This window comes from Rhododendron vialii, chromosome 12a (assembly GCF_030253575.1).
Source record: "Rhododendron vialii isolate Sample 1 chromosome 12a, ASM3025357v1".
Classification (NCBI taxonomy): domain Eukaryota; kingdom Viridiplantae; phylum Streptophyta; class Magnoliopsida; order Ericales; family Ericaceae; genus Rhododendron; species Rhododendron vialii.
The window spans coordinates 35,108,328-35,130,491 of record NC_080568.1 but is presented as its reverse complement, the minus strand read 5'-3'; the positions used below and the strand labels follow the sequence as shown (position 1 = coordinate 35,130,491).

Below are 22,164 nucleotides of genomic sequence, written 5' to 3'. Positions count from 1 at the left end.
CATAATTAAATTTTAACTCTAGGGCTCTCATAATCACGTTTCTGCTCCATAGGATTGCAAGCGAAAGAATTTATTTATTTTTCCTTTGATAAAACGGTGCCGTATGTGAGTGTGGGTTGGGGCTGCTGCCCATGGTGGGCAGCAGAGCCCCCGCGTCCGTTCCAAATTACTTGTCCTATGCTTTAGTGTATGATTTATTTAATTTTTTTGAATTTCTTTACACTAAATTGAAGAACTCGTGAAGTATATATCTTAATTTGGTGTAAAGAAATTCAAATAATTACGAACGGAAATATTTTATTTTTTTAGCAAAAAAATTGCAAGAATTTTGGCAGTGGAGAAGCAATTTGGGATGGAAATAGTAGCTCCCAATTAAGAAAGCAAAAAATGAGAGATTAATGTGAATGCGTGTGGTCGGACAATTTATAAACAAGACAAGAAGCCGATCGAGATCGACGAGGATCACTGCTAGGGATATCCGACATTTGCCCTACCCCATGCCCAAAATTAATAATGAGAAGGTGTGGGCTCCCAACATATCGCGTGTGGTCGGATAATTGTAGGGCTGCTAAATGAATCGAACAGCTCGAGTTCGGTTCGACTTTTGGCTTGTTCAAACTAGTTTATTAGAAATATAAGCCAAACTCAATCATGCTTTTTCGTTTGTTTATGAATTCAAGCCAAGTTTAAACATATAGGTGTTTGACTCGATAGGCTAGTGAATAAAGAGATCATTCCATAAATACTAAAAATATAGGGGTACATTAATAAATATCCCAAACTATGAGATATGTGTGTGGCCCGTGATCCTCGATCTCCTCCTCTGCTGGTGGATTGATGGTCGAGTCTTCTCCTCGCCTGCACAATGAGCGCACGACTAAAGACCAGGCCGGGGATTGTCCCGGCAAGGCCCTCCGGCGCGAGGATGAGTAAAGTGCAGAGAGCGTAAGCAGAAGATTACGAGAGTGAGTATGTAGTGTGTACCTCTCTAGGGTTTCCACTGCTAGGTATTTATAGAGCTCCTTCACTTGCTCTCCAAGCACCAGCACGTGCCTTGCGCGGGTCAAGCAGTGTCATCACGACGTCACCAAATAGATCTGGTAACCGTTTTTAGGGCTGAGCTGGCACACCCATGTGCGCCCATGATCATCTTCTGTTATAACCGCTTTTACACATGGGAAGGCATGCAAATCAGCGGGCAGTCGTGGTCGGCAGCGACCGTGCTCCGCGGGTGGCCGAACACGCCTTTGCCGACCTGGCACGCGACCGATGGGGGAGGATGCGTCACAAGGGACCCGCAAGAAAGGTGGCCGAGCGCGAGGTAGTCTTCTGACGAGCCCGTAGTGAATGAGACGGTCGACGAAGAACAGGGACGGGAGCCGTGCACAAGGCCCAAGCTCGGCATGGTGTGGGCTCGGTCGTTTCTAAGCGAAACTTCTATGTTCGACCGGCTACAATATGAATCAACCTTTCATAGAGATATCCATCAATTTTAATTTACAATACTATTGCATTCAAATAAGAATCATTGAAGAAGCCTTATCATTATTTATTTTTTGATTATGAATCATAGAACTTAGTCATATTATTTAGAGGTAGTTAGGAGGCAATTAAGAATTTGTTTTCTTTATTTTGCTTCAGATCATTTTAAGACAAGTTTTATTTTGAGGGTCTTTAATTAATTTGATGAATGGTTGCTGGTAACTGAATTTTATGTTTATAAGTCTTTTTGGCCTAAATTAATAATGCTGGTTATTTTTTATGGTTTTAAATTAATCCATTTTATTTTATAACTTAATGAACTTATTAAAGCTCAAGCTCGAAAGCTCGAAAGTTCACGAATTAAACTCACTCGAGATTGGCTTTTATGTTTCATAAGCCAAGCTTACTACGAACACAAAATTTTAAGCTCGAGCCAAGCTTGAACAATTAGTCTAAAAAAGTTCTCAAACTCAAGCCAAGCTTGAACACGTAACAAGGAGTCAAGCCAAGCTTGAACAATGTTGCGATTAGCTCGATTAGCTCGATTAGCACCCGTACACAATTGTAATATGTTTGGTTTGTTTTCTAAGCCAATCGGTAGAAGAGAATTACATCATGTATGACATACAAAGTACAAATCATGGGACACTACATCCATGGTGTGAGAGTCCACGAGATAACCAAGTTCAACAACTAAACCACCATTACTATTAGTTCAACTCAACTACAAGCTCTCATTAAGGAGAGAAATAACTCCAACAAATACAAAGGAAAGAACACATACACGCAGGTAGGAAGATTCGAACTCTTGACATCTTAGTGAGATGTAAGAATCCTGACCAACTAAGCTAGCCCTAATTGGTTGTAACCTGCTTGTTAACTGAAGTAAATTACATACTCAAATTTGAACTCGGTTAAAACCTCGTTCAACATCAATTTGTTGTACAACAAATTAAAATTAAACATTTCTTAAAACTCGTTATACTTGTATAAATCAAGCTCGAACAAATTATTACTCCACTCACTAAACTTTAAGGTGCTTAAAATATTCAAGTTCTTTGAGGTTGGTTCATGATCGGCATGCATCATCAAAGCTCAACGTTTGAGATTCATTGGCTCATCAATAAGTTTACCTTGAACATAATTTCAAAGCTCAATGAGTTTTCGAATGAAGCTCAAACAATCAATTTCTCGGTTCGTTCAACTCATTAATTAGCCCCAGTAGAGTTGTCTTTTTAATTTGCTGTGAAATTTTTTAAAAACTCGGGAAAAAATTGGCATAGGCCTGTTTAATGAAGAGATCTCACAAATTGCACAAGCGATGACACATAATGTAGTAGTACTGTAGTCATGTTTTTCTTGCAACTTGAAAATTTCTCAGGTGCAGTCTAAAAACTTTTAAAAAATTATGAACCCGGCCGCATGTTTTATGATCGACTAACCCTTAATTTATTGGTTACAACTCAAATCTGCTAGCTTATTAATTACTCTCTCTCTTTCTTTTAAATCTAGCTAGCTGTTGTCGAAATGAAGGGTTTGTTCTCTTGGGTCTCCGAGCTTTCTCCTTCTCTCTGTGCGTGATATATATTCAATGATATTCGCATGACTTCTTTTTTTTTTTTGATCCGATTTTCTTGTGACTTATTATCACATTTTTTTCTTGTTAGGGAAAAAAACCGAAATGGTCCCTGTAGTTAAATGTTTGTGTCAACTTGGTCCTTGTAGTTGTAATTGGCTCGATTTATACTCTGTACTTTCCATTTTGTTCCAATTTGGTCCAATTGCTAACTGCCGTTAGTCCGCCATTAGTCCTTTTAAATAAAGACAAAACTAAGCCAATAAGTCAATTTTTTTTTTCTTTATTCAAAAAAATTGAATTTCAATAGTAATTTTTTACTTTTTAGGTTCCTCTCGTCATGACGAAATAATAATTCCGAAAAAATTGACAAAAAAACTAACAAATGCGAAAAAAATTGAATAAGAACAAAAAAATAAGCCACTTGGCTTATTTAGCCGAACAACCCCTGAGTTTATGTAATATTCTGACTTTTGGACATAGTTCTTTATCATGTTGTGACTTTTGGATCTATGTCATGTTGTGACTTTTGAATATGGTTCTATATGCATTTTCAATACTATGTAGAAAAATAGGCATCTCAATATTTGTCCACAAGTTGAACAGGTAAACAATACCAGTGGTTATGTTGCCTCAATGCTGATCATGAAAATACTGAATTAGAGCGCAACTTTTTGCAGAAAACTATAACCAAATTTCTTCTGTGGTGCCTTCTTATTAATGGAGAATGAAAGAATGAGCTGTGTTTTGGTTCAGATGTATATTAGATAGGCCTGTGCAAAAAACCCATCCACCCGTGACCCAACCCGAAGGGTCCCGGGTGGGGTCGAACATGTGCTTCGGACGGGCATGGGTTCATTTTCTATTAAAAATCAAATTTTGGTTTGGGGTCCGGGTTGGTGCGTTTCTTACCCGACCCGACCAATTCATGAAGATTAATTCAGTTTCTGGTCAGACCTGACCCGACGTAAAGAATCGGGCTCGCAGACGGTTCTTATCCATTTTCGGTTCGATTTGCGGGCCTAAAACATTAGTTACCCGCCATGTCGGGGTCGGGGGTTAAACCCAACCGCCCGACCCGTGTACACCCTTAATATTAGGGTAAAAGGGGAATGAGAGAATTACTGTTTTAACCCAAAAAAGGGGCCATTTGATTTTGTTGTTAAAAGGACTAACGGCGGACTAACGGTAGTTAGTAATTGGATCAAGTTGAAAAAAAATGGAAAGTACATAGTGTAAATCGAGCCAATTACAATTACAGGGACCAAATTGACACAAACACTTAACTATAGGGACCATTTCAATTTTTTTCCCTTCTTGTTATTTGTCTCTCGCCGCTCATTACCAAACAACCTTTCCGAGAAAACAACCCCACAAGCTTTCTACATCTGTATTAAGCTAGCTAGCCACTCCTATATTTGGAAAACTTTTAACCGTCATGAACGGATTAAATGCCAATTACGGCACGCTAATTGATCAATTCCCCAGTTAACCTGTCTGTCGTGTTGGATTGGGAGTCAATGAAAGTTTAATTAAAGCCAGTAGTAAAAATTGGAGAAACTCCAAATAAAAAAAACAAGTAGCTAGCTAGCTAGCTGGCACTTCACACGTGGTAGGCGTAGATTGGTCTCTCGTTAATTAGAGCCGAAATAGTATGTGAAAGTCTCTCCGAACACGATACTACAGCTGAGCTGGTGGACGGATACACACAAAAGACCGCTCACGTGGATTTTACTACTCCCCCCTCCTCCTATACATACCTAGCTTAGCTTAGCCCCATTTCCCTCCCCCACACCCCCAATCAATCATTGCTTCCTCCTCTTTCTCTCTCTACAACATCTACAACATCTCTCTCTCTCTCTCTCTCTCTCTCTCTCTCTCTCTCTCTCCATTTCTGGGGGATTTTGCAGATGAGAAGCGAAAAGCAAGCCATCTATCTGTTTCTTTGATTTCCGAATAGATATATCTCAAATTTTGTGTTCTAAGGAAACGGTACTGAATCTTGATTGTTTTTTCTTGCGTTGAAATGTCTTTGATGTTCAAATTTATCATTCCTGAAGAAGCCAACGTTGAAGAAGGAGAGTGGGAGAAAGAGAGATAACAAGAGGAACCCCCAAAAAACAGAGAAAATTAAAGCAGGAGTAGAGATCTCTCGTTTAACAACAAAACCTGATTTGTTGTCCTCCTCCTCTGCTTCTGCTTCTGCTTCTGCTTCTGCTGGTAATTACGTAATTCGAGGCAAATGGCATTCGCTCCCTCATAACTGGTGTGATTTTCTTGTATATATATATATATATATATATATAATTTGAATGATTATCTAAACGATTTTCAGCTTATTTGGTTATACATCTAATCTAATCTATATGATACGTAACAATTGTGAGCTTGTGTTGGATTTAGAATTGTGTTACATATTTGATTTTTGAAAGCTAGTTTCTTGACTTTCTTTTCTTAACATGGTATCGAAGCTTCTAATAAATTTTGATATAAACAACAAAAACAACAACCACCTCTAATTCGAATCATTATGTGACAAACCTGAGATTGTTGGACGTTTTGGATTTCATCAATTCCTTTTTATTGACTTCTATCCCTAATTTGAATGGTTTTTTATTATTTTTTGATGGGCAGCCCCTAATTCGAATGATTAGGCTACAATTTTTTTGTTTGTGTTGGATTTTTTCAATTCCAGTACTTATTTCATTGAGGAAATCAAGAATTGGAATAAATATGTGGCATTTTCGAGTTTTCGTAGCGTGTTTTTTTTCATCATCTTTAGTATTCATGTTGATCAATTTGTCATTTTTCTTCACGTAACAGATCCACTCCGAATGAATAATTGATTGGAACGAGTTTGTGTTCATTTTGTAGGATGTCCGCAACAGTCATAAGCGAAACGATGGTGATGCCAACGACGGAAGCACCAAAAACTCTAACAACGAAACTCACTCAAATCGAAGTGGACTCCGTCAAATGCGACTGTTGTGGATTAACAGAGGAGTGCACGCCGGCATACATTGACCGCATACGCGCGCGATACAACGGAAAATGGATCTGCGGCCTATGCGCCGAGGCGGTGAAGGACGAAATCGTCCGATGCGAGAGGCCGATGATAAGCACCGAGGAGGCCTTAACGCAGCACATAAACTTTTGCAAGAAGTTCAATTCGGCTGGTCCACCGCCAAATCCAGCGGTTCACTTGATATCGGCGATGAGGCAGATTCTCAGGCGACGTTCGGATTCTCCGAGATCATTGAGGTCGATGCCGTGTAGTCCGACGAAGGGAGCCGCCGGAAGAGGGATGATAGATCGTTCGGCAAAGTTTTCGCGGTCTGAAAGTTGTATTCCTACTCTGTCTCTGTCTTTGGTTGATTCGCCATCGTTTCGAGGTATCGATTCCATTGAAGAGGAAGAAGAAGGCAACAAATGATTGAAGTACGTGTAAGAAAAGAAACAACTGCAAGAACTAGTCTGAGATGCATGCAAAACAGGTTTGGGACAACGTGTGTTATAAAAAGAAATAAAGAAAGTCAAAAATTTGATCTCAAAAAAGCAGCCGCGCAAGGGAAGGGAAAAATTGAAAAATTGTTAGATAGTGCTTTATATGTGTAGTACAGAACAATTATTAGCCATCGGAATTTGTTGTTTCTTAGTATTGTATTTCGATTGTCTTTTCCTTTTGGGCGAACAAAAGATGGAATAAAAGAGGTAAAACCACATGATGCATAGCTTATTAAGCGAGCATCTCAAGTTCAACCACCTGCTGACTACCTATAACCCTATTGGCAAGTTAAGGCCAAGGAACCAGACTTATTAGAAGACGGAGCTGAGCTCACAAATTTGTGGGATCTAGTACTTTGTCCAGTAGTTTCGCCTCCAAGTTTAGCGCATAAGGATGATGACATACTTTCGTTAAATGAGTGGAAAACAAGAGTTGACCCATCTTATGCGTGTTATAGTTTCTCATTCGTTGGGAGTACCACGCGGTGTGTTATATGAGTGGGGAGAAAGAAGAGTAATTTCCAATACCGTTGATTTTTGCTTTTGGCAAGTAGTTTGAAAATTAGAGGCACTCCGATTGGTTTAACACTCTGAGAGTAACTTTTAACTCTCGGCACAGTTTTCAATAAATTTTTCTCTCTATCTCTCTCCACTCATTACTACTCCAACTCTCAAAAATAACTTTCTAAAATCTAAACCAAACAAAGCCAGTCTTCTGAGGGGGAGAAATGCACTCTTTTGTTGGTTTTGGTTTTATTATAATCAATGTAGCATGGTGTTCTACACAACTAGTATGATGGAGTACGAAATTGGGGAATTGTTTTGGCCGAATTTGAGTGAGAACAATACAATTGGATACACTTTCTTTTGTCTTCTGTTTGAAAAGGAGCGCCGCAATCTTGCTATTGGCAGGGCTGGCAATGCTCTGTTATCCTCTGTGTGCTTTTCTGACTCAATTGTTTAAAAGCACAATCTAAAGGCACAACGAACCTTATGAAAGTGGGCGCATACTTTTGATATGGGGTTGTCTCTATATTGAGTGAGGGGGTAGGTATTTTTTGCAAATTGCAAGATTCGCCAAAAATAGTAGTAGGAGTCATGCAATGCAAGTGGGCTCCAAACACCAAACTCCGGACTTTTCTCAGTACCAAAGTCATCAATGAGAAGTTTTTGGGTGCAGGCGGATACCACACGTGATACTCCGTTAGCAACCCTAGTCATCCAAACATGTTTTGGACGATCTAGATTTTAGAGAGAGAAAAGTAGGAGAGAGAGTGTGGTGGGGTGAGGAGAGAAAGAGGGAATAAGTCCGAGTCATCCAAAATATGTTGGGTGGTTAGGATCACCGAGAAGTATCGCGATATCCGCTCGGCACCCCAAAATCCCTCGTGATTGACAATTAAGATTGATTGGTGTACAGGGTACTTCATAGTTGTATGATTAGGTTCGACACCAGGAGTAGGAGATGTAGGAGATCATCTCGTACTAGAGATAGATCAAAGTTGATAAAAATATATATATATACATCATTTATCGTCAAGTTAGAGCTTGTTTTCGTGTAGAGTTTTTTTTTTTTTACGTATCTTTGTTACTGCTAAACTAAAATCTGGAATCGTTTCCTAGAAGATCAAACAGTGGACCGTATAAAAAGTCTTAGGCAATCACGTGAGGAATTCTCAGACAAGAGATTCTTTAGTTCTAAATTGATTCCCATAATACAAGTAGATTGGTTCATAGATTGTTGCAAGTTGTATGCTCCATGATTGGGACTGACTGACTGACAAAGAAATCGTCTTGTCTTGTACTGAATACTCAGTATATTTTAAGGTAGCACGTTGTTAACTGATTGATTGAGGGTTCCGTGACCCCCCGCCTTGGGAAATTCTACCTAAAATTTTGGTTGTCTTGACACGTAATTATTGAGTAGTTTTTTTTTAGGTGGGAGTCTATATTTACCTACCATCATGATTGGAGGTTTTTATAATCATTGGTCGCATGGAGTTTCATATTGATTCCCAACCTAACAAGATGGGGTATTATGAAACCCATATCTCTTTATCACAAAATGTCAATATTACGGTGATCACGTCTGATTTCGATCTAATTTGTTATTTATGTTTATTTGATATGCGCTCGTCATTCGGTTGGTTACCCATAGCATATGAATTTAACGCATATAATCACCGTGACAGCATTAAATTACATTACAAAGTAAGGCAATCACAATTCATTCATTCATTATCAGGCATAGCTATTCACGCTTATGCAAGATTTAGTATTAAAAGAATTAAAAATAAACAAATAATATATCACATATTATCCAAAATACTAGTAACAGATTTCAAAAAAATTAAAAATAATCTGAATAAAATAAATCAAGCCAAATCTAGCTCAAAACACATTGACAATAGATGACAAATAGAAAACGACAAAAGCTAATGAATCACGGATCATATGGACAAAATGGAAGTCACATATTCTTTGTTCGCTTGAAGTTCTCAGATTATCCTAAAAACCTCTCTCAAAATCTTTACCAAACAACCCCATAACATTTTGAGGGCCTTGTTTTTATGTTTCCACAGGTTGTTAAACGCTACACCCTGGTATCAATTTTGAATGATAGAATTAGGATTTGATCTGAGCCCCCATACAATGTAGATAATGTTAGTTTATGAAAACAAATCGCACTCTATGACTAATTATACTCAACCAACAGGATTTGATTTGATCTGATTCCCTGTCAACTTTCTTTGACCTTTATTTCCTCTATTATAGAAGAAGTTCTTTGAGCCCCCTTAAACAAACCTTCAAGCGAAATACTCAAACAACAGAATACTGATAATATAGTTAAACAAAGTACCAGCACTCATCGGTAGTATTTTCTTCGATATTATTAACGCTATGAGTTCCGGTAATGTGAAAGTTAACAATTTACCAGTCTGACATAAGAGGTGCTCGGAAAAAGTTTTCTGTAGAACTGTAGACCAGCTGAAATTATTGAAATAGGCAATTGCAGAACTGCAGGGAGGGAGCAAAAGGGCCAGCATGAGTATCAACTCTGCAACCAAAGGACCACTGCTGTGCAAAGTTTGTGTGAAATAGCTGCGGAAGGGGGCTTTGGCTTATGATGCGGCCACGCGATCCAAGGTTGCAACTGGTGGGATAGGTTCCAGATTACCATAAAAAAAATATAAAAAGTACCTCGGATGAAAGATTGTTTCATAAATGGAGTAGTGATTAATATACTTTACCAGAAAGAAAAGCGCTAGCCGAAGTTGATTCCTTGTGCCAATGGTAATTCATTCCCATAGTTGATTGTGCTGTGGGGAACAGTAAATGGGTAGGTCATTAAAAAATGCAGACAACATCCAAGCAATAAAAAGAACTAACATTTGATAATAAAATTTTAAAGAAAGGTTTTCTTTTTCTTATATTGCTTCCAGAAAATTCAGCATCAGCTATGATAATCAATACTATCAGCTAAGAGAAGCTAATCAAATTTACCAAGTTGAGCGCCGCATGTACTGTTTCCAAGAGTCGCTTCCAGCTTCACGGCCACCACCTGTGCCTTTTTCACCACCAAAAGCGCCACCAATTTCAGCACCATTTGTTGGTATATTTACGTTTACAATACCACAATCACTTCCGTGAGGCCTGCACCAATTCCACCCATGTGAAGGTTAAACAAAAAGTGTGCCCATTCAGTATTCATAATTGGTGTTTGGAAGGGATAGATTGGGTGTAGACCTAATTTTGGATTAAATTCACAAAGTGGTTATCCTGGTACTCGAATCCACAACGCAGAAATTAGTAGGCTGAGTTTTTTACCACTGAACCAGTGATCACCAAGTGAGGATTCATAACAGAGAAAAAATTGTGAAGAGGCTACATTAGACTTGAAGATTAGGTTGTCGAAGAGGTACCTTCTATCCAAGTGTGGTCAAATTTCTAACCCATGTTCAGAGCCTATTTAATTTTGTAGATATTCAGCTTTAAGTTAGTAGTATACTAGTGTCTAAAAAGAGAAAACACTATTTGGAGAAAAGTAGGTCAACAATACCACCTCTTCATGATTTCGGCCAAAAAGAAACAAGCTAAACCTAGTGTCTACGAGGTAAAAACACTCACCCAATCCATTTGAAGATAACTTCAGGTTTGTGAGTGAACATAGAACTACTCAATCCTTGCGGTACTGAGTTGTTGATCTCAATTGCCTCTTTTAGAGTCTGCAAGCAAAAGTTCAGGAACCATTAAGAATAGCAGTGGCACTAATATGGGGTGGGACATAGACTGAAGCAGCTCATCCAATCAGAGAACTGAAACCTCTTCTCGAAAAGGTACCTGAAATTTCATAACATAAAGAACTGGAGCAAATAGTTCTTCTTTCACGACATCAGCATTTGGAGAAATTTCAACTATTGTAGGCTGCACAAAGTTTCCTTCTGATTCTATGGCTGAACCACCTATGAGGATCTTCCCTCCCTGAAAATATCATTAGATGAAGAGAACTTTTAGGCCCCAACCAGAGGAAGGATCAAGAGACCTATAATTTCAAGAGCAGCAGAACGTTTTTTGAAACAACCACTGGAATAGCAGATACGATACACTTTAAGCTTTAAAAATGCACACAAGCGAGCTTCTAAGAGAGAACTAATAGAAAGTTTCGACTTATTTATTGCATTCTACACAGTACAAAACTACAAACAAGCGCATATCAATGCAGATAAGCACTAGCAAAAAGTGAGGATGTTTCCGTACGGAACTGGGCGCTCATGTTCTCTAAAGAATGCCAGCATTTCCTACCTTTAGCAATTTATAACTACTTCATAGTCCATATCCCAGCAAAAAATCAGCCAGACTACACCCTTATGAAAATCCCAGATTCCCAGCAAAATACACGCAAGAAAATCAAATTCGAGGGGTGGGTGGGGATTTAAGGAAAGCTGGGCATAAAGTTGCCACATAGACAGGAGAAAGTGACACTAGTTTACAATTGGAAAACATGTATATGACAAGTCACAATTAATTGTCTTATATAAATTTATTTCAATAGTCTGACACAAATGCAACTTCCTACCTCTTATTTCGGTCAATTGAAAGAATGCAAGAAACAATCATACAAAAAAATAACTTATACTATGCTAACATAACAGTGCCTTTGTTTTCGACAACTTGTTTACAATTTGAGAACAAAAGCTTTAGGCACAAAAGTAAGTACATGCCTGAGATTTGATGATTTCTATTCCCTTCTCAAAATTCTCCCTTGCAGCACGAGTATGCAGTGGCCCGAGCAAGGTACCACTCAGCAAAGGATCTCCTATTTTAACTTGTTTATATACTTTGAGTAGTTGGTCAAGTACTCTCTGGTATATACTTTCATGAAGCAGCTTCATTCCAAGAAACAGAAGGAAAGTTAATAATGATAAGAACTTGGATCCTAAGTACTAAAAAGAAGGCAAATTGCAGCACAAATTCTAAAAGTTGTGTTACCAGTCTACGGCATGTCGTGCAACGCTGGCCAGCTGTCCCAACAGCAGCAAATAAAACAGAGCGAGCAGCAAGTTGGATGTCGGCATCATCCATGACAATTATAGCATTATTTCCACTTAATTCTAGCAAGCATTTTCCAAATCTCTCATTCACTGTTTTCTGAACCATTAGACCGACCTGCATTTGGGCAAGTCAAAGATGTTAAGTAAATGTCAGACAGTTGATACGAAGTAAAATCATACAGCTAGCTTACAAGTAGGAATAAAATAAGTTTCTTAAACAGTCATGCTACTTGCACATACATTTTTACACATATCTTGCACATACACTTTTATGGAGCCCACATATCTTGCACATACACTTTTATGGAGCCCACATACATTTTTACACATATCTTGCACATACATCTGACTCTAAAGGCCCTCGGACTTTCGTCTATGTCGCATAAGGATTTCCTTTACTCTGTTTGCTAAACAAACCAGACAGTGGAAACAGTTTCTAATTCCTACATATTTCGCAACAGTTCATTTAAGAAACAATAAATCTCAGGACACATACATTTTTACACATATCTTGCACATACACTTTTATGGAGCCCACATCGGGTCCCACCAATATGATCCGAATGGCTCATTATTTTTAAAATAATGTTTTAAGAGGACTGATTCGCCCTGCGATTTCTAAAAAAGCCCTCACCAATATCCTATCGAGTTGATTTTTTACGGAAACTCTTAAAACATTATTTTAAAAATAATGAGCCATTCGGATCATATTGGTGGGACCCGATGTGGGCTCCATAAAAGTGTATGTGCAAGATATGTGTAAAAATGTATGTGTCCTGAGATTTATTGTTTCTTAAATGAACTGTTGCGAAATATGTAGGAATTAGAAACTGTTTCCACTGTCTGGTTTGTTTAGCAGACAGAGTAAAGGAAATCCTTATGCGACATAGACGACATGAGTCCCAGGACACAAAACACAAACACTTTCTCAGTCCAAAAGGCCACAAGCACAGAGGGAAATAAAAAGGAAACGACAAAGGGTGTTTGGTCCACGACGCTTCTACTTGCAAAATGGATGATTTATCCTCTCATGAACATCTATAGCCCAAAAAAACTAGGGAAAATAAATCAATGGATCAGTAAAGAGCTTGAGACTGTTGCGAGATTAGGACAGATTCAGGTGACATACTGTGGACTAATAGGTACAGAAGCACAAACTAGCAAAATAATGGCATGTTCCAGCACGAACATGCAAAACAAAGCTACAGAACCTTCTGTAGAAAAAAGAAAGAAAGATGTAATGTAACTATAAAAAGCTGAATCACGACAAGTAGAAACAAGTAAAATTAGCACAAGTGAAGGAAAAAAGTGATCTCGAAACTCCAAAAACACCATGAAATCAAGCATCTATGCAAGGATTTTACAAATAGTTATGTTTCTTCTAAAAAAACAGTTCCAACGGAGGAAAATATAGAAATACCTTTGAACTTCCTGTAAATGAAACAAGAGGTATGCGAGTATCTTTTGCTATAGCTTGACCAATTTCAGCACCACCACAAAAAGAGGTAAAAATAGCACCTGGTAAATTGTTCTTTGCTAGAACCCCAGCCACTATCTTTGTCATCGCAATCGTAATTAAAGGTGTTGTCGGAGCACCTTTCCTGAGATTTTGTTTTGTTGTAAGAGAAGTCCAGGCAACAGTAAACAAATCAAAGGAAAGCAGAAGAATTATAGTATATTGGTTGAATCTACGACATTGCTAAATGTCTGTAGCTATGTAACTACTTTACTTAGTACAAAAAGAAAGTTTCAACTTAGAAAGAAGACGAAATAAAGCCTACGAATCTCGTTTGCAGAGTTTGACACAAATAAATAGCTGGAGTTTCGGACTTACCAAACTACACAATCCCCACAGACTAGTGCAAGGCAGGCATTCCATCCTAGAAAACCACATTATACGAAATGTGATGAATTGAAATATCATTCAGTTACATCACAATATAAGGCAGCTGCAATTCTATTAGATGGTTTGTCAACCCACACAAAAGGAGACCTTTGATGTTGTTTGTCAAGAAAATGAAGCAACCCAGCAGAAAATATAGTGCGAATTTGTTGAGAAAGGAAAAAAAAGCTTACCAAGGACAGCACATGGAAAATTGAAAGCTGTAATTACACCTACTATTCCAAGAGGATTCCACATCTGTGACAAAAAGTGTTTTGCACATTAAAAATTGTGATGGGTCTAAGTTTTCGCTTCAAATTCCAAAACATTCAAAATCAGCGCACCTCCAACATCATGTGATTTGGACCTGTTAAAAACGTAACCGGTATTATTTCAGAATAAATTCCATAGGCAGAGTAGAAAACCAAACATCAGTTAATTGTTCAGGAAAAAGAATAATCTTAAGAGGCGGAAAGAACAATCTCTAGCAAAGAATCACACTCTGGATGCACCATAATGAGTAAGAAAATTAAAAAACCAAAGAGATAAAAGATCGATGATGAAAAAATAAACTTGAAGAATCTTAGAACAACCACCAAAAGAAAGGTGGCATTTGTTACAATTGTTATTTTGCAATTGGGGTAAGAATTTGAGCTTACGTTCTGAAGGTATGATTGATCCATTCAGTTGCCGGCTTAACCCCACAGCAAAGTCACACATATCAATAATTTCCTGCAGCAAGAATAAATCAGTCCGATTTCTAAACAGGCATGTTTCATATTTTCTGTACATAAATCAATTTCAGGAAGTTCAGTTGAAGGTAATGATGTGTCACATGAATAAATATTAATGCAACCAATGGTTACTTAAAAGATTATATTCTCAAGAACAATTCTTAATAACAGACTCAGATGGGCAGTTTTGGAAACAACCAACGGTATATCATTATTTCAAATCTTCCATTCTGTTTTCACTTGCAAGATCAATCTACAAAACTTATTAGTGAGAGGAGTGGCAAGTAACATAGCCTACCTGAACCTCCCCAATTCCTTCAGCAAGTATTTTTCCCATCTCAAGAGAGACAAGCCGACCAAGTTGCTGAAGTTTGGCTCTCAGTGCATCACCAATCTGTCTAACAATCTCACCTCTCTTGGGTGCAGGAATCTGAGATAGGAAATGAACCAATTAAAAAGAGGCAAAGGTTCTATCTTTTTGCAGTGATAAAGTCGAAGCAGTAAAATATACCAATTCATCACAACTAATATATCCTACAAAAGCATCAGAAAAATTGAAAAATGTAATTTTAATTGCAACAGTGTTAGATGATGTACTCACTTGCATCCATGTCTTTGCCGCTTCAAAGCAAGCTTTCATGCCTTCCTTATAATCTTCAGTGGAAGCTTCTGTAACTTCAGCAATTGCCTAAATTGAGAAGAGAAATGATCAACAACTTCAATTGAAGTGCATGACAAAAGCCTTCTTGCAGCGGAATGAACATATTAGAGAATTCAAATATAAATTCTTATAGCAGAATAGGCATTAAAAGTAGAGATAAAAATTCCTTGGTTTCACGATTATATATTCTGGCTGTGCAACAATATTCCTAAATATTTACCATTTTAAAGAATCTAAAAGGGAAATAAATTTACATGCAACCAACTTAACACTCTTTATCTCCACAACTGACACTGTTTGTCCACAAGTAAACCACATCCTGTCACACAATAAGATCCAAGAATCAAAGTGGGATAGCTGAATTGCATCAATATGTGTGAGGAAGCATCTCTCTAAATATTCCTGCATCGCACAAAAAGAATCTTCCCACCTCCTGTTGGTGATTCCAAAAATTATTAAAGCAGTGCAGTACTTGACACTTCATACTCTTTTATTACAATGTAGGTTTTCTTTTCCTTCATTTAAAATGAAATAATCTATAACAGTTCTGTTGCTTTTTCTTTTGCTTTTGAGAAAAACCCTAGTTTTTACAAAGTTGAATGAACCTATGTTACCAAATGAATACATTCCTGATTCCCTGTATCAATTTTCTGTGATCTCCTGAAGTTCACTGATCTCACTAGTAAGTAATCTATATGAAGTGTCAGATTCCAACCTTGCTAGCAGCTACTCATGCCAATACAATGCAAAGTTTGGTACTCGTTACTTGTATGAACTATTCACAGTTCTTGTTTGCTTCAAGTATCCAAGAATCAACCATACCATTAGCAAACCAGCCAAATTGTTACACAAATCTAAAATCCAGCCCCTCGATGATGTAAGAGAGACGTAATAGTGTTTGACAAACCATCTGACTCTAAAGGCCCTCGGACTTCCAGGCGGTTTTTCTCTTTGGACCATGTTTGATAGCACTTATAAGCTGTCTTATAGCTTATTTGTATCAAGAAAAAAGCTAATGAAGAGTGTTTGCTAACAATTACAGATGACTTCTTATTCTAAGTCTTCAGCTTATTTGACTAAAAAAAATGAGATTTTAAATTCGCAACTTTTTTACTTATTTTAAGTTGGCAAAGTTACGGATGGACAAAAAACTCCTTAATTTTCAATTACATATATAGAATCATTAAGGACAATGTAGACTTTCTTTCTTTCTTTCTTTTTGATAACTGAGGAACAGCCCTACAGCCGAGCCACAATTGGACCCAACTGCGAAACCCAAACCTCGGGGGAACTAGCGCGGCCACACCAGTTGCGGCCCCACTTACTATCAGGGTACTCACCCGGTGGGGAATCAAACCTCTTACCAAGGGAGTACTCCCAAAGTCAGTCAGTCACCCTTACCACTGGGGCAATCCTTGGGTGTGTAGGACAATGTAGACTTTCAATCAATAATAAGCTATTAGTATTCTACAACTTATCTAGCCAAACAGTTTGAACTTCTATTCAAGCTTGTAAAAAGCTACACCAAACATGTTTATAACTCCTTCTCTTTTTTTTCTTTTGGATAAGCAACATGTTTATAACTTATATTAAGCCTTCTAAGTAAATAATTAGAAAATCTGAATCACTTGCAGCATTTCCATTACAGCTTCATTAACTTTGACATCTTAAGAAAAATAGACCAAAGAAAGATCCATACTGAAATCCGTGAGCTAAATTCCTACGGAGATCACCGTAATTCGTCATCAATCCATATATGATACTAGTAATTTGCACATTCAAACTTCGATCCTCCAACGAATTTGCAACAATCGAACTCGAATTTCAAGAAACCGATAAGCAGATTAACCAAACCTGATTGTTAGCAGGATTTATGGAGGTGATTACTGGACCGTTTCCCCTCCAAAGGCCGCTTGCATAGCAACCCAAATTGTGAGGGCCGAGGCCGATCTCCTTGAGAAACTCGTACTCTTTCTTTGCGAAACTCATCTGTCTGTTAAACCAAAAAATGTTACCTCAAACGAAAATTAAGTGTGTGAATGTGATCGTATTGAGAATGTCTGGTAATTAGAGAGAGATTGAGGGGAATACGAACTTCGAATTGGAGAGAGAGAGTGAGGAGAGAGAGTGTGGTGGAGATTGGAGAAGAGACGAAATGCAGAATTGGATTTCTGAAAATAAAGGGAGAGACGTATCATCAGAGGACTTTCTCTCTCGCAAGTTACCTCGTCCGTTGTCGATTTCTCTTCTATGAAAAGTTGGAAATGGGTATGGAGTATTATGGATAATGATTAATTTAGGTGACCCTACACAAACAAAGTTGATATGATGATATCATAATACTAATGATTGTACGAAAGTGTAAAAGTGTATTAAGAAAAGAAAATGATTTTGACATTCTGTTTTTTATTTACGATGACATTTTAAAATTTGACTTTTAAGGTATTTTGCTATGTATAATTTTTAAAAAAGGTGTCTTGTAATATACGTATAATTTTTATACTAAAAAATAAATTTTATAATGCAATCATAAAAAAAATAAATTGTCAAAATCATTTGCCATTGAAAAATTCAGCCCAATAAACTCATTGGAATGACCTATTCTCTCATGTGCCATTTAAAAGCCAAACAAAAGAAATTCAGCTCTCTTTCATTCTTGTCGAGTGCAAAACAAGGACTTTTACTCTTTAAAACTTCCTTCCAAATTCAAACCAAACGGGGTTACAATTATTCCGAGTTTCTGTAGCATTGGTCTTTAAAACGTCGTCTGGATCAAACATTTTTGTTGAACCCGTTACAGAATATACTCGTCTGGTGAAAGAGGTCGTTTGCAGAATTGTTGAAAGAGCACTCAATAATATTTCATTAAACTTCATTTAGAATTTCCTCATGTTGGAAATTTTGTGGTACATCTCATCGCATTTTATTGTGAGAATAAATTCTTTACATTGCGTTACGTTGTAAAACAATGGTTTCAATCAACAAAACATGACGACGTAACGCAATATAATAAATCTAGAATTTAATCTCTTTGGCTCGCACATCAGGAGTTTGGGTTTGTGCGTATATTTACAAGGTTCACTCTACCTCTTTTAATTAGCAATTGTCTAATTGAGTCGGTAGATGAAATTACTTGACCTCCATAAAAAAAGAATTTAATCTCTTTTATTATTCCGCATACGAAAGAGTCGAAGACCTTTCGAAGAAACTTCGCCCAAGACGACGCGCAAGAGCTCCGCACTCATCAAAATCTTCCATTGTCTCTATATTGAACTACCCTTTCCCGAGCCCTTACCTGAAGCCATCAAGCCTTTTCGAAATTCGCTGGTGAGAGCTGTTGTTTTTCATCCTTCCTTCACTTCCATATCTCAAAACCACTTCCTTCATATCTCCATCGAATTTTTGGTTCTAGGGTTTGGTTGGCAATCCATCGAAACCCATGGACAGCTCTTTTGTTGGTTATGCCACTTTGACTCGGTGCTTTGGTGAATTAGTTGCGATAATCTATTGAGAAAGTTATTGGGTTTTCGTTGGTCATTCATCGAAACCCATTGACTCTTCTTTAATTGGCTATTAAGCTTTGAATTTTGGCTTTTGTGAATTATTTGCGTGAATCAGTTGAGGTAGATTAGAAATGGTAGAAGTGATTCGTGTTCACCGTAGAAAACACCGCCAATTTCGCGGTATACTGAATGGGTTCTGTGCCCTAATCTTGATTTTCTTCTTTTATAACCGCGGAGATATCTTGAGGAACCCACTTCTCAGGCGATCGGCTTTTGTTTCCAATCCCCAGTGGAGCTGGACCAGTGGTTCATTTGTGGGTTCAAGTAATTCAGTCGTAGTTCACCGGAGAATGGTTGAAATTGGTGCTAATTCATCAAATTTTGTAGGTGGGGCTGGTCAAAATGATAGCTTGATAGTAAATAACCCCGAATCCTGCACTGGATTGTTCAACCACGAGGGTTTTGCAACCCACTGTGAGTTCTTGAAAGCGCACCCCCAGTGCTCCTCCGGTGGGTTCTTTGATTACGTGAAGTTTTTCTATTGCGATTGTAATGGAAATGCGTTGGCTTATGTATTATTGGCTATTTGGCTAGCTGCGTTGTTCTATTTGTTGGGTAACACTGCGGCTGATTACTTCTGTTGTTCTTTGGAGAAACTTTCTAGTCTATTGAGGTTATCTCCAACAGTTGCTGGGGTTACTCTTCTTCCTCTTGGCAATGGAGCTCCAGATGTTTTTGCTAGTATTGCTGCTTTTGTGGGGACAGGCTCCGGTGAAGTGGGTCTAAATAGTGTATTGGGTGGGGCAGTCTTCGTAACATGCATAGTTGTTGGGACTGTTTCCCTTTGTGTAGCTGATATGGATGTTCAAATTGACCGGAAATGTTTTATAAGAGATATTGGTTTCTTTATAATAACTCTTGTATCGCTTTCGTTGATTTTGTTTGTTGGCAAGTTAAGTGTCTGGGGTGCCATTGCATTTGTCTCTATTTACGTGGTTTATGCCTTTGCGGTTGGAGCAAATGAGATTTTGATGAAACATGCTCGAAGGTTGAAATTGGATGCAGTTACGCCACTGCTTCCGGTGAGAGGAAGTGTGTTTTCCCAAGGGAACCAAGAGAATGACTCTGTCTATAGCTCTTTGCTTGAGATTGACACGGAAAGTGATAGAATCCATTCCCACAGTTCATTGCCTCAGTGGATGTGGGCGTCAAATGTCGCAATATTTTCGAATCAGGCACTCAAGGGGCCTGATGGTGAGAGGCCTGTGTGGGGTTGGATAGACGATGGCATAGAAACTGAGCACTCATCATTCTCCTGCGCTAAACTATGTTCACTAATGGAGTTGCCTTTAACAGTGCCACGTCAATTGACAATACCTGCAGTCGAAGAAGAAACTTGGTTCAAACCCTATGCTGTGGCCAGTGCTTCATTGGCGCCAATACTTCTTGCATTTCTCTGGAGTACCCAAGACAGTGTGGGCTCTCGAAGCAAAAAAGTTGCTTACTTTCTTGGCGTTTCCATTGGTTGTGCACTCGGTGTTCTGGCATATCGCTACACCAGATCAGATCGTCCACCTCAGAAGTTCTTACTTCCCTGGGTTTTGGGTGGTTTCTTGATGAGTATTGTATGGTTTTACATGATTGCTAACGAACTGGTAGCTCTGTTGGTAGGTCTAGGCATGATTCTGGGGGTTAATCCCTCAATCCTAGGATTAACTGTATTGGCATGGGGGAACTCAATGGGTGATTTGGTGTCAAATGTCGCATTGGCAAGTAACGGCGGAGACGGCGTGCAGATAGCCTTGTCTGGATGCTACGCGGGTCCTATGTTCAACATCCTCATTGGTTTGGGGGTATCATTGTTGCTTGGAGCTTGGTCAGAGAAACCTAGATTATACATTGTTCCTGAAGACAGAAGCCTGGTTTTTACTATGGGATTTCTGTTTTCAGGACTTATCTGGGCACTTTTTGTTTTGCCACGGAATGATATGCGTCCTAGCAAGAGACTTGGAATTGGCCTCATTGCCCTCTATTTTATATTTCTCTCTTTGAGGGTAATTGGCGCAACTGGACTCGTACAATTGTCTTGACATTTCGTGCAGCCGATACACAGGAAAGAGCAGGTATTGAGAGATTTGCTGAATCAGGGAAGTGGAGTTTTGGGGCTGATCTGTTTCATCATCACCAGGTATTTGGATTGAGTGTTATGTTCCAGAAGCAGATGCTTTGTACACATCGATTTGAAGGTTATATACTTTGTATAGTGTTAGTTGTAGAGAGGAAAAACTTGGCAGAGCCTGTGTTCCAAAATCTAGTCAAGTTTATAAGCATTTATTCGCTCCGTTTGTTGTCCTCGACCTCACAATTTCTTGCATTTTTCTTAGGATATATTTCTCCTGTTTAGCGTGTTTTCTCTTACTCCAATCTTTTCTTTTACTATACATCATGAACGTCGGCAGTGAAATATACCAAATGAGCATTTCTTCATACAAGACTAAGTCGAAAGCTGGAGATCTTTGTTACATGGACTCTGATACGAGTGTCGGGTGCGGGTCGGGTGTGAATCTAAATGTCGGTGGATTCATTTGACTTACTGTCAAGGACTCCGAAATAACGTCTCTTGGGTTTGGTCAATTTTTGGAGGTGGAGGTGGGCCACTATTTTAGTTATAAAACTTTCTGAAAGCAGCCATTTTATGCACATATTGTAAAAAGTTAGAGTTTTTTTTTTTTTCTTTTTATCCCCTAAATTATGCAACTTTTCTCTACTTCGTCCTTAAACTATTAATTTGGCGACTTCATCCCCTCAACTTCCACTCTGTTACCTATGTGATCCAATACATAACGGAACTCAGCATTTTGACGGAAAAGAACCTCGTGTGCTTATCGCGTGAGATCTCAACCCATAAGACGGGCAGAATAGACATTCCAGGTAGACCGACCTATTACCCCACCTGCTACGTCATTTTTTCACACCCCTCTCTCTCTCTCACTACACGCTACTTCTCAATTCTCTCTCTCTCTCATCTGGTGTGCTCTGATCACGAGTTAGGGTGTGGTCCGGAGCAAAAATCAAAGGGAAGGGGCGCAAAATCCTCAGTTGATTCACCAGGAAGGCAAGCATAGGAGTGCAGGATGGATGAGTTGAGGCAAGGTGAAGGTGTTTTCCCAACTGTAAGTATGAAGAACAAGTGTTTTTTTTTTTTTTTCGATCGTGCATAGCAGTGTGGGGGTTTAAGTTTGTTAGTAACTAATGATTTCCCCACTCCAA

The 22,164-nt window shown here is 38.5% G+C and overlaps 3 protein-coding genes across 7 annotated transcripts in view; 2 read left to right on the top strand and 1 right to left on the bottom strand.

Annotated features, from left to right (window-relative positions):
• The window catches only part of LOC131311412 (aldehyde dehydrogenase family 7 member B4), a 57,084-nt gene extending 39,457 nt beyond the window's left edge, over positions 1 to 17,627 (bottom strand). Inside the window, exons 1-16 of one of the 3 annotated variants that reach the window (XM_058338867.1) lie at positions 17,487 to 17,626; positions 17,246 to 17,382; positions 15,332 to 15,418; positions 15,029 to 15,160; positions 14,656 to 14,728; positions 14,341 to 14,363; positions 14,191 to 14,254; positions 13,949 to 13,994; positions 13,535 to 13,715; positions 12,053 to 12,229; positions 11,781 to 11,949; positions 10,904 to 11,040; positions 10,691 to 10,788; positions 10,067 to 10,216; positions 9,814 to 9,882; positions 9,540 to 9,716 (exon numbers count right to left, since the gene is read on the bottom strand). In XM_058338867.1, the coding sequence (XP_058194850.1) occupies positions 9,828 to 9,882; positions 10,067 to 10,216; positions 10,691 to 10,788; positions 10,904 to 11,040; positions 11,781 to 11,949; positions 12,053 to 12,229; positions 13,535 to 13,715; positions 13,949 to 13,994; positions 14,191 to 14,254; positions 14,341 to 14,363; positions 14,656 to 14,728; positions 15,029 to 15,160; positions 15,332 to 15,418; positions 17,246 to 17,382; positions 17,487 to 17,589 (1,632 nt within the window). In that variant the 5' untranslated portion in view covers positions 17,590 to 17,626 and the 3' untranslated portion in view covers positions 9,540 to 9,716; positions 9,814 to 9,827. Of the gene's footprint in view, positions 1 to 9,539; positions 9,717 to 9,813; positions 9,883 to 10,066; positions 10,217 to 10,690; positions 10,789 to 10,903; positions 11,041 to 11,780; positions 11,950 to 12,052; positions 12,230 to 13,534; positions 13,716 to 13,948; positions 13,995 to 14,190; positions 14,255 to 14,340; positions 14,364 to 14,655; positions 14,729 to 15,028; positions 15,161 to 15,331; positions 15,419 to 17,245; positions 17,448 to 17,486 lie in introns of those variants that run through there. The other 2 variants (XM_058338868.1, XM_058338869.1) reach the window with 2 other exon arrangements.
• LOC131311414 (uncharacterized) lies at positions 4,834 to 6,721 on the top strand. 3 transcript variants are annotated; one of them, XM_058338872.1, is made up of 2 exons: positions 4,834 to 5,278; positions 5,933 to 6,721. In XM_058338872.1, exon 2 carries the CDS (start codon positions 5,934 to 5,936, stop codon positions 6,489 to 6,491), a length of 558 nt encoding a protein of 185 aa, XP_058194855.1. In that variant the 5' UTR covers positions 4,834 to 5,278; position 5,933; the 3' UTR covers positions 6,492 to 6,721. The 3 variants fall into 3 exon arrangements, with proteins under 3 accessions (XP_058194855.1, XP_058194856.1, XP_058194857.1); XM_058338873.1 differs by having other exon boundaries at positions 4,850 to 5,324; XM_058338874.1 differs by having other exon boundaries at positions 4,869 to 5,050.
• Positions 17,628 to 18,560: 933 nt separating the features above from the next.
• Positions 18,561 to 21,246, top strand: LOC131311013 (cation/calcium exchanger 4-like). The gene has a single exon (XM_058338318.1). It carries the CDS (start codon positions 19,026 to 19,028, stop codon positions 20,982 to 20,984), a length of 1,959 nt encoding a protein of 652 aa, XP_058194301.1. The 5' UTR covers positions 18,561 to 19,025; the 3' UTR covers positions 20,985 to 21,246.
• The last annotated feature ends 918 nt before the right edge of the window (positions 21,247 to 22,164 follow it).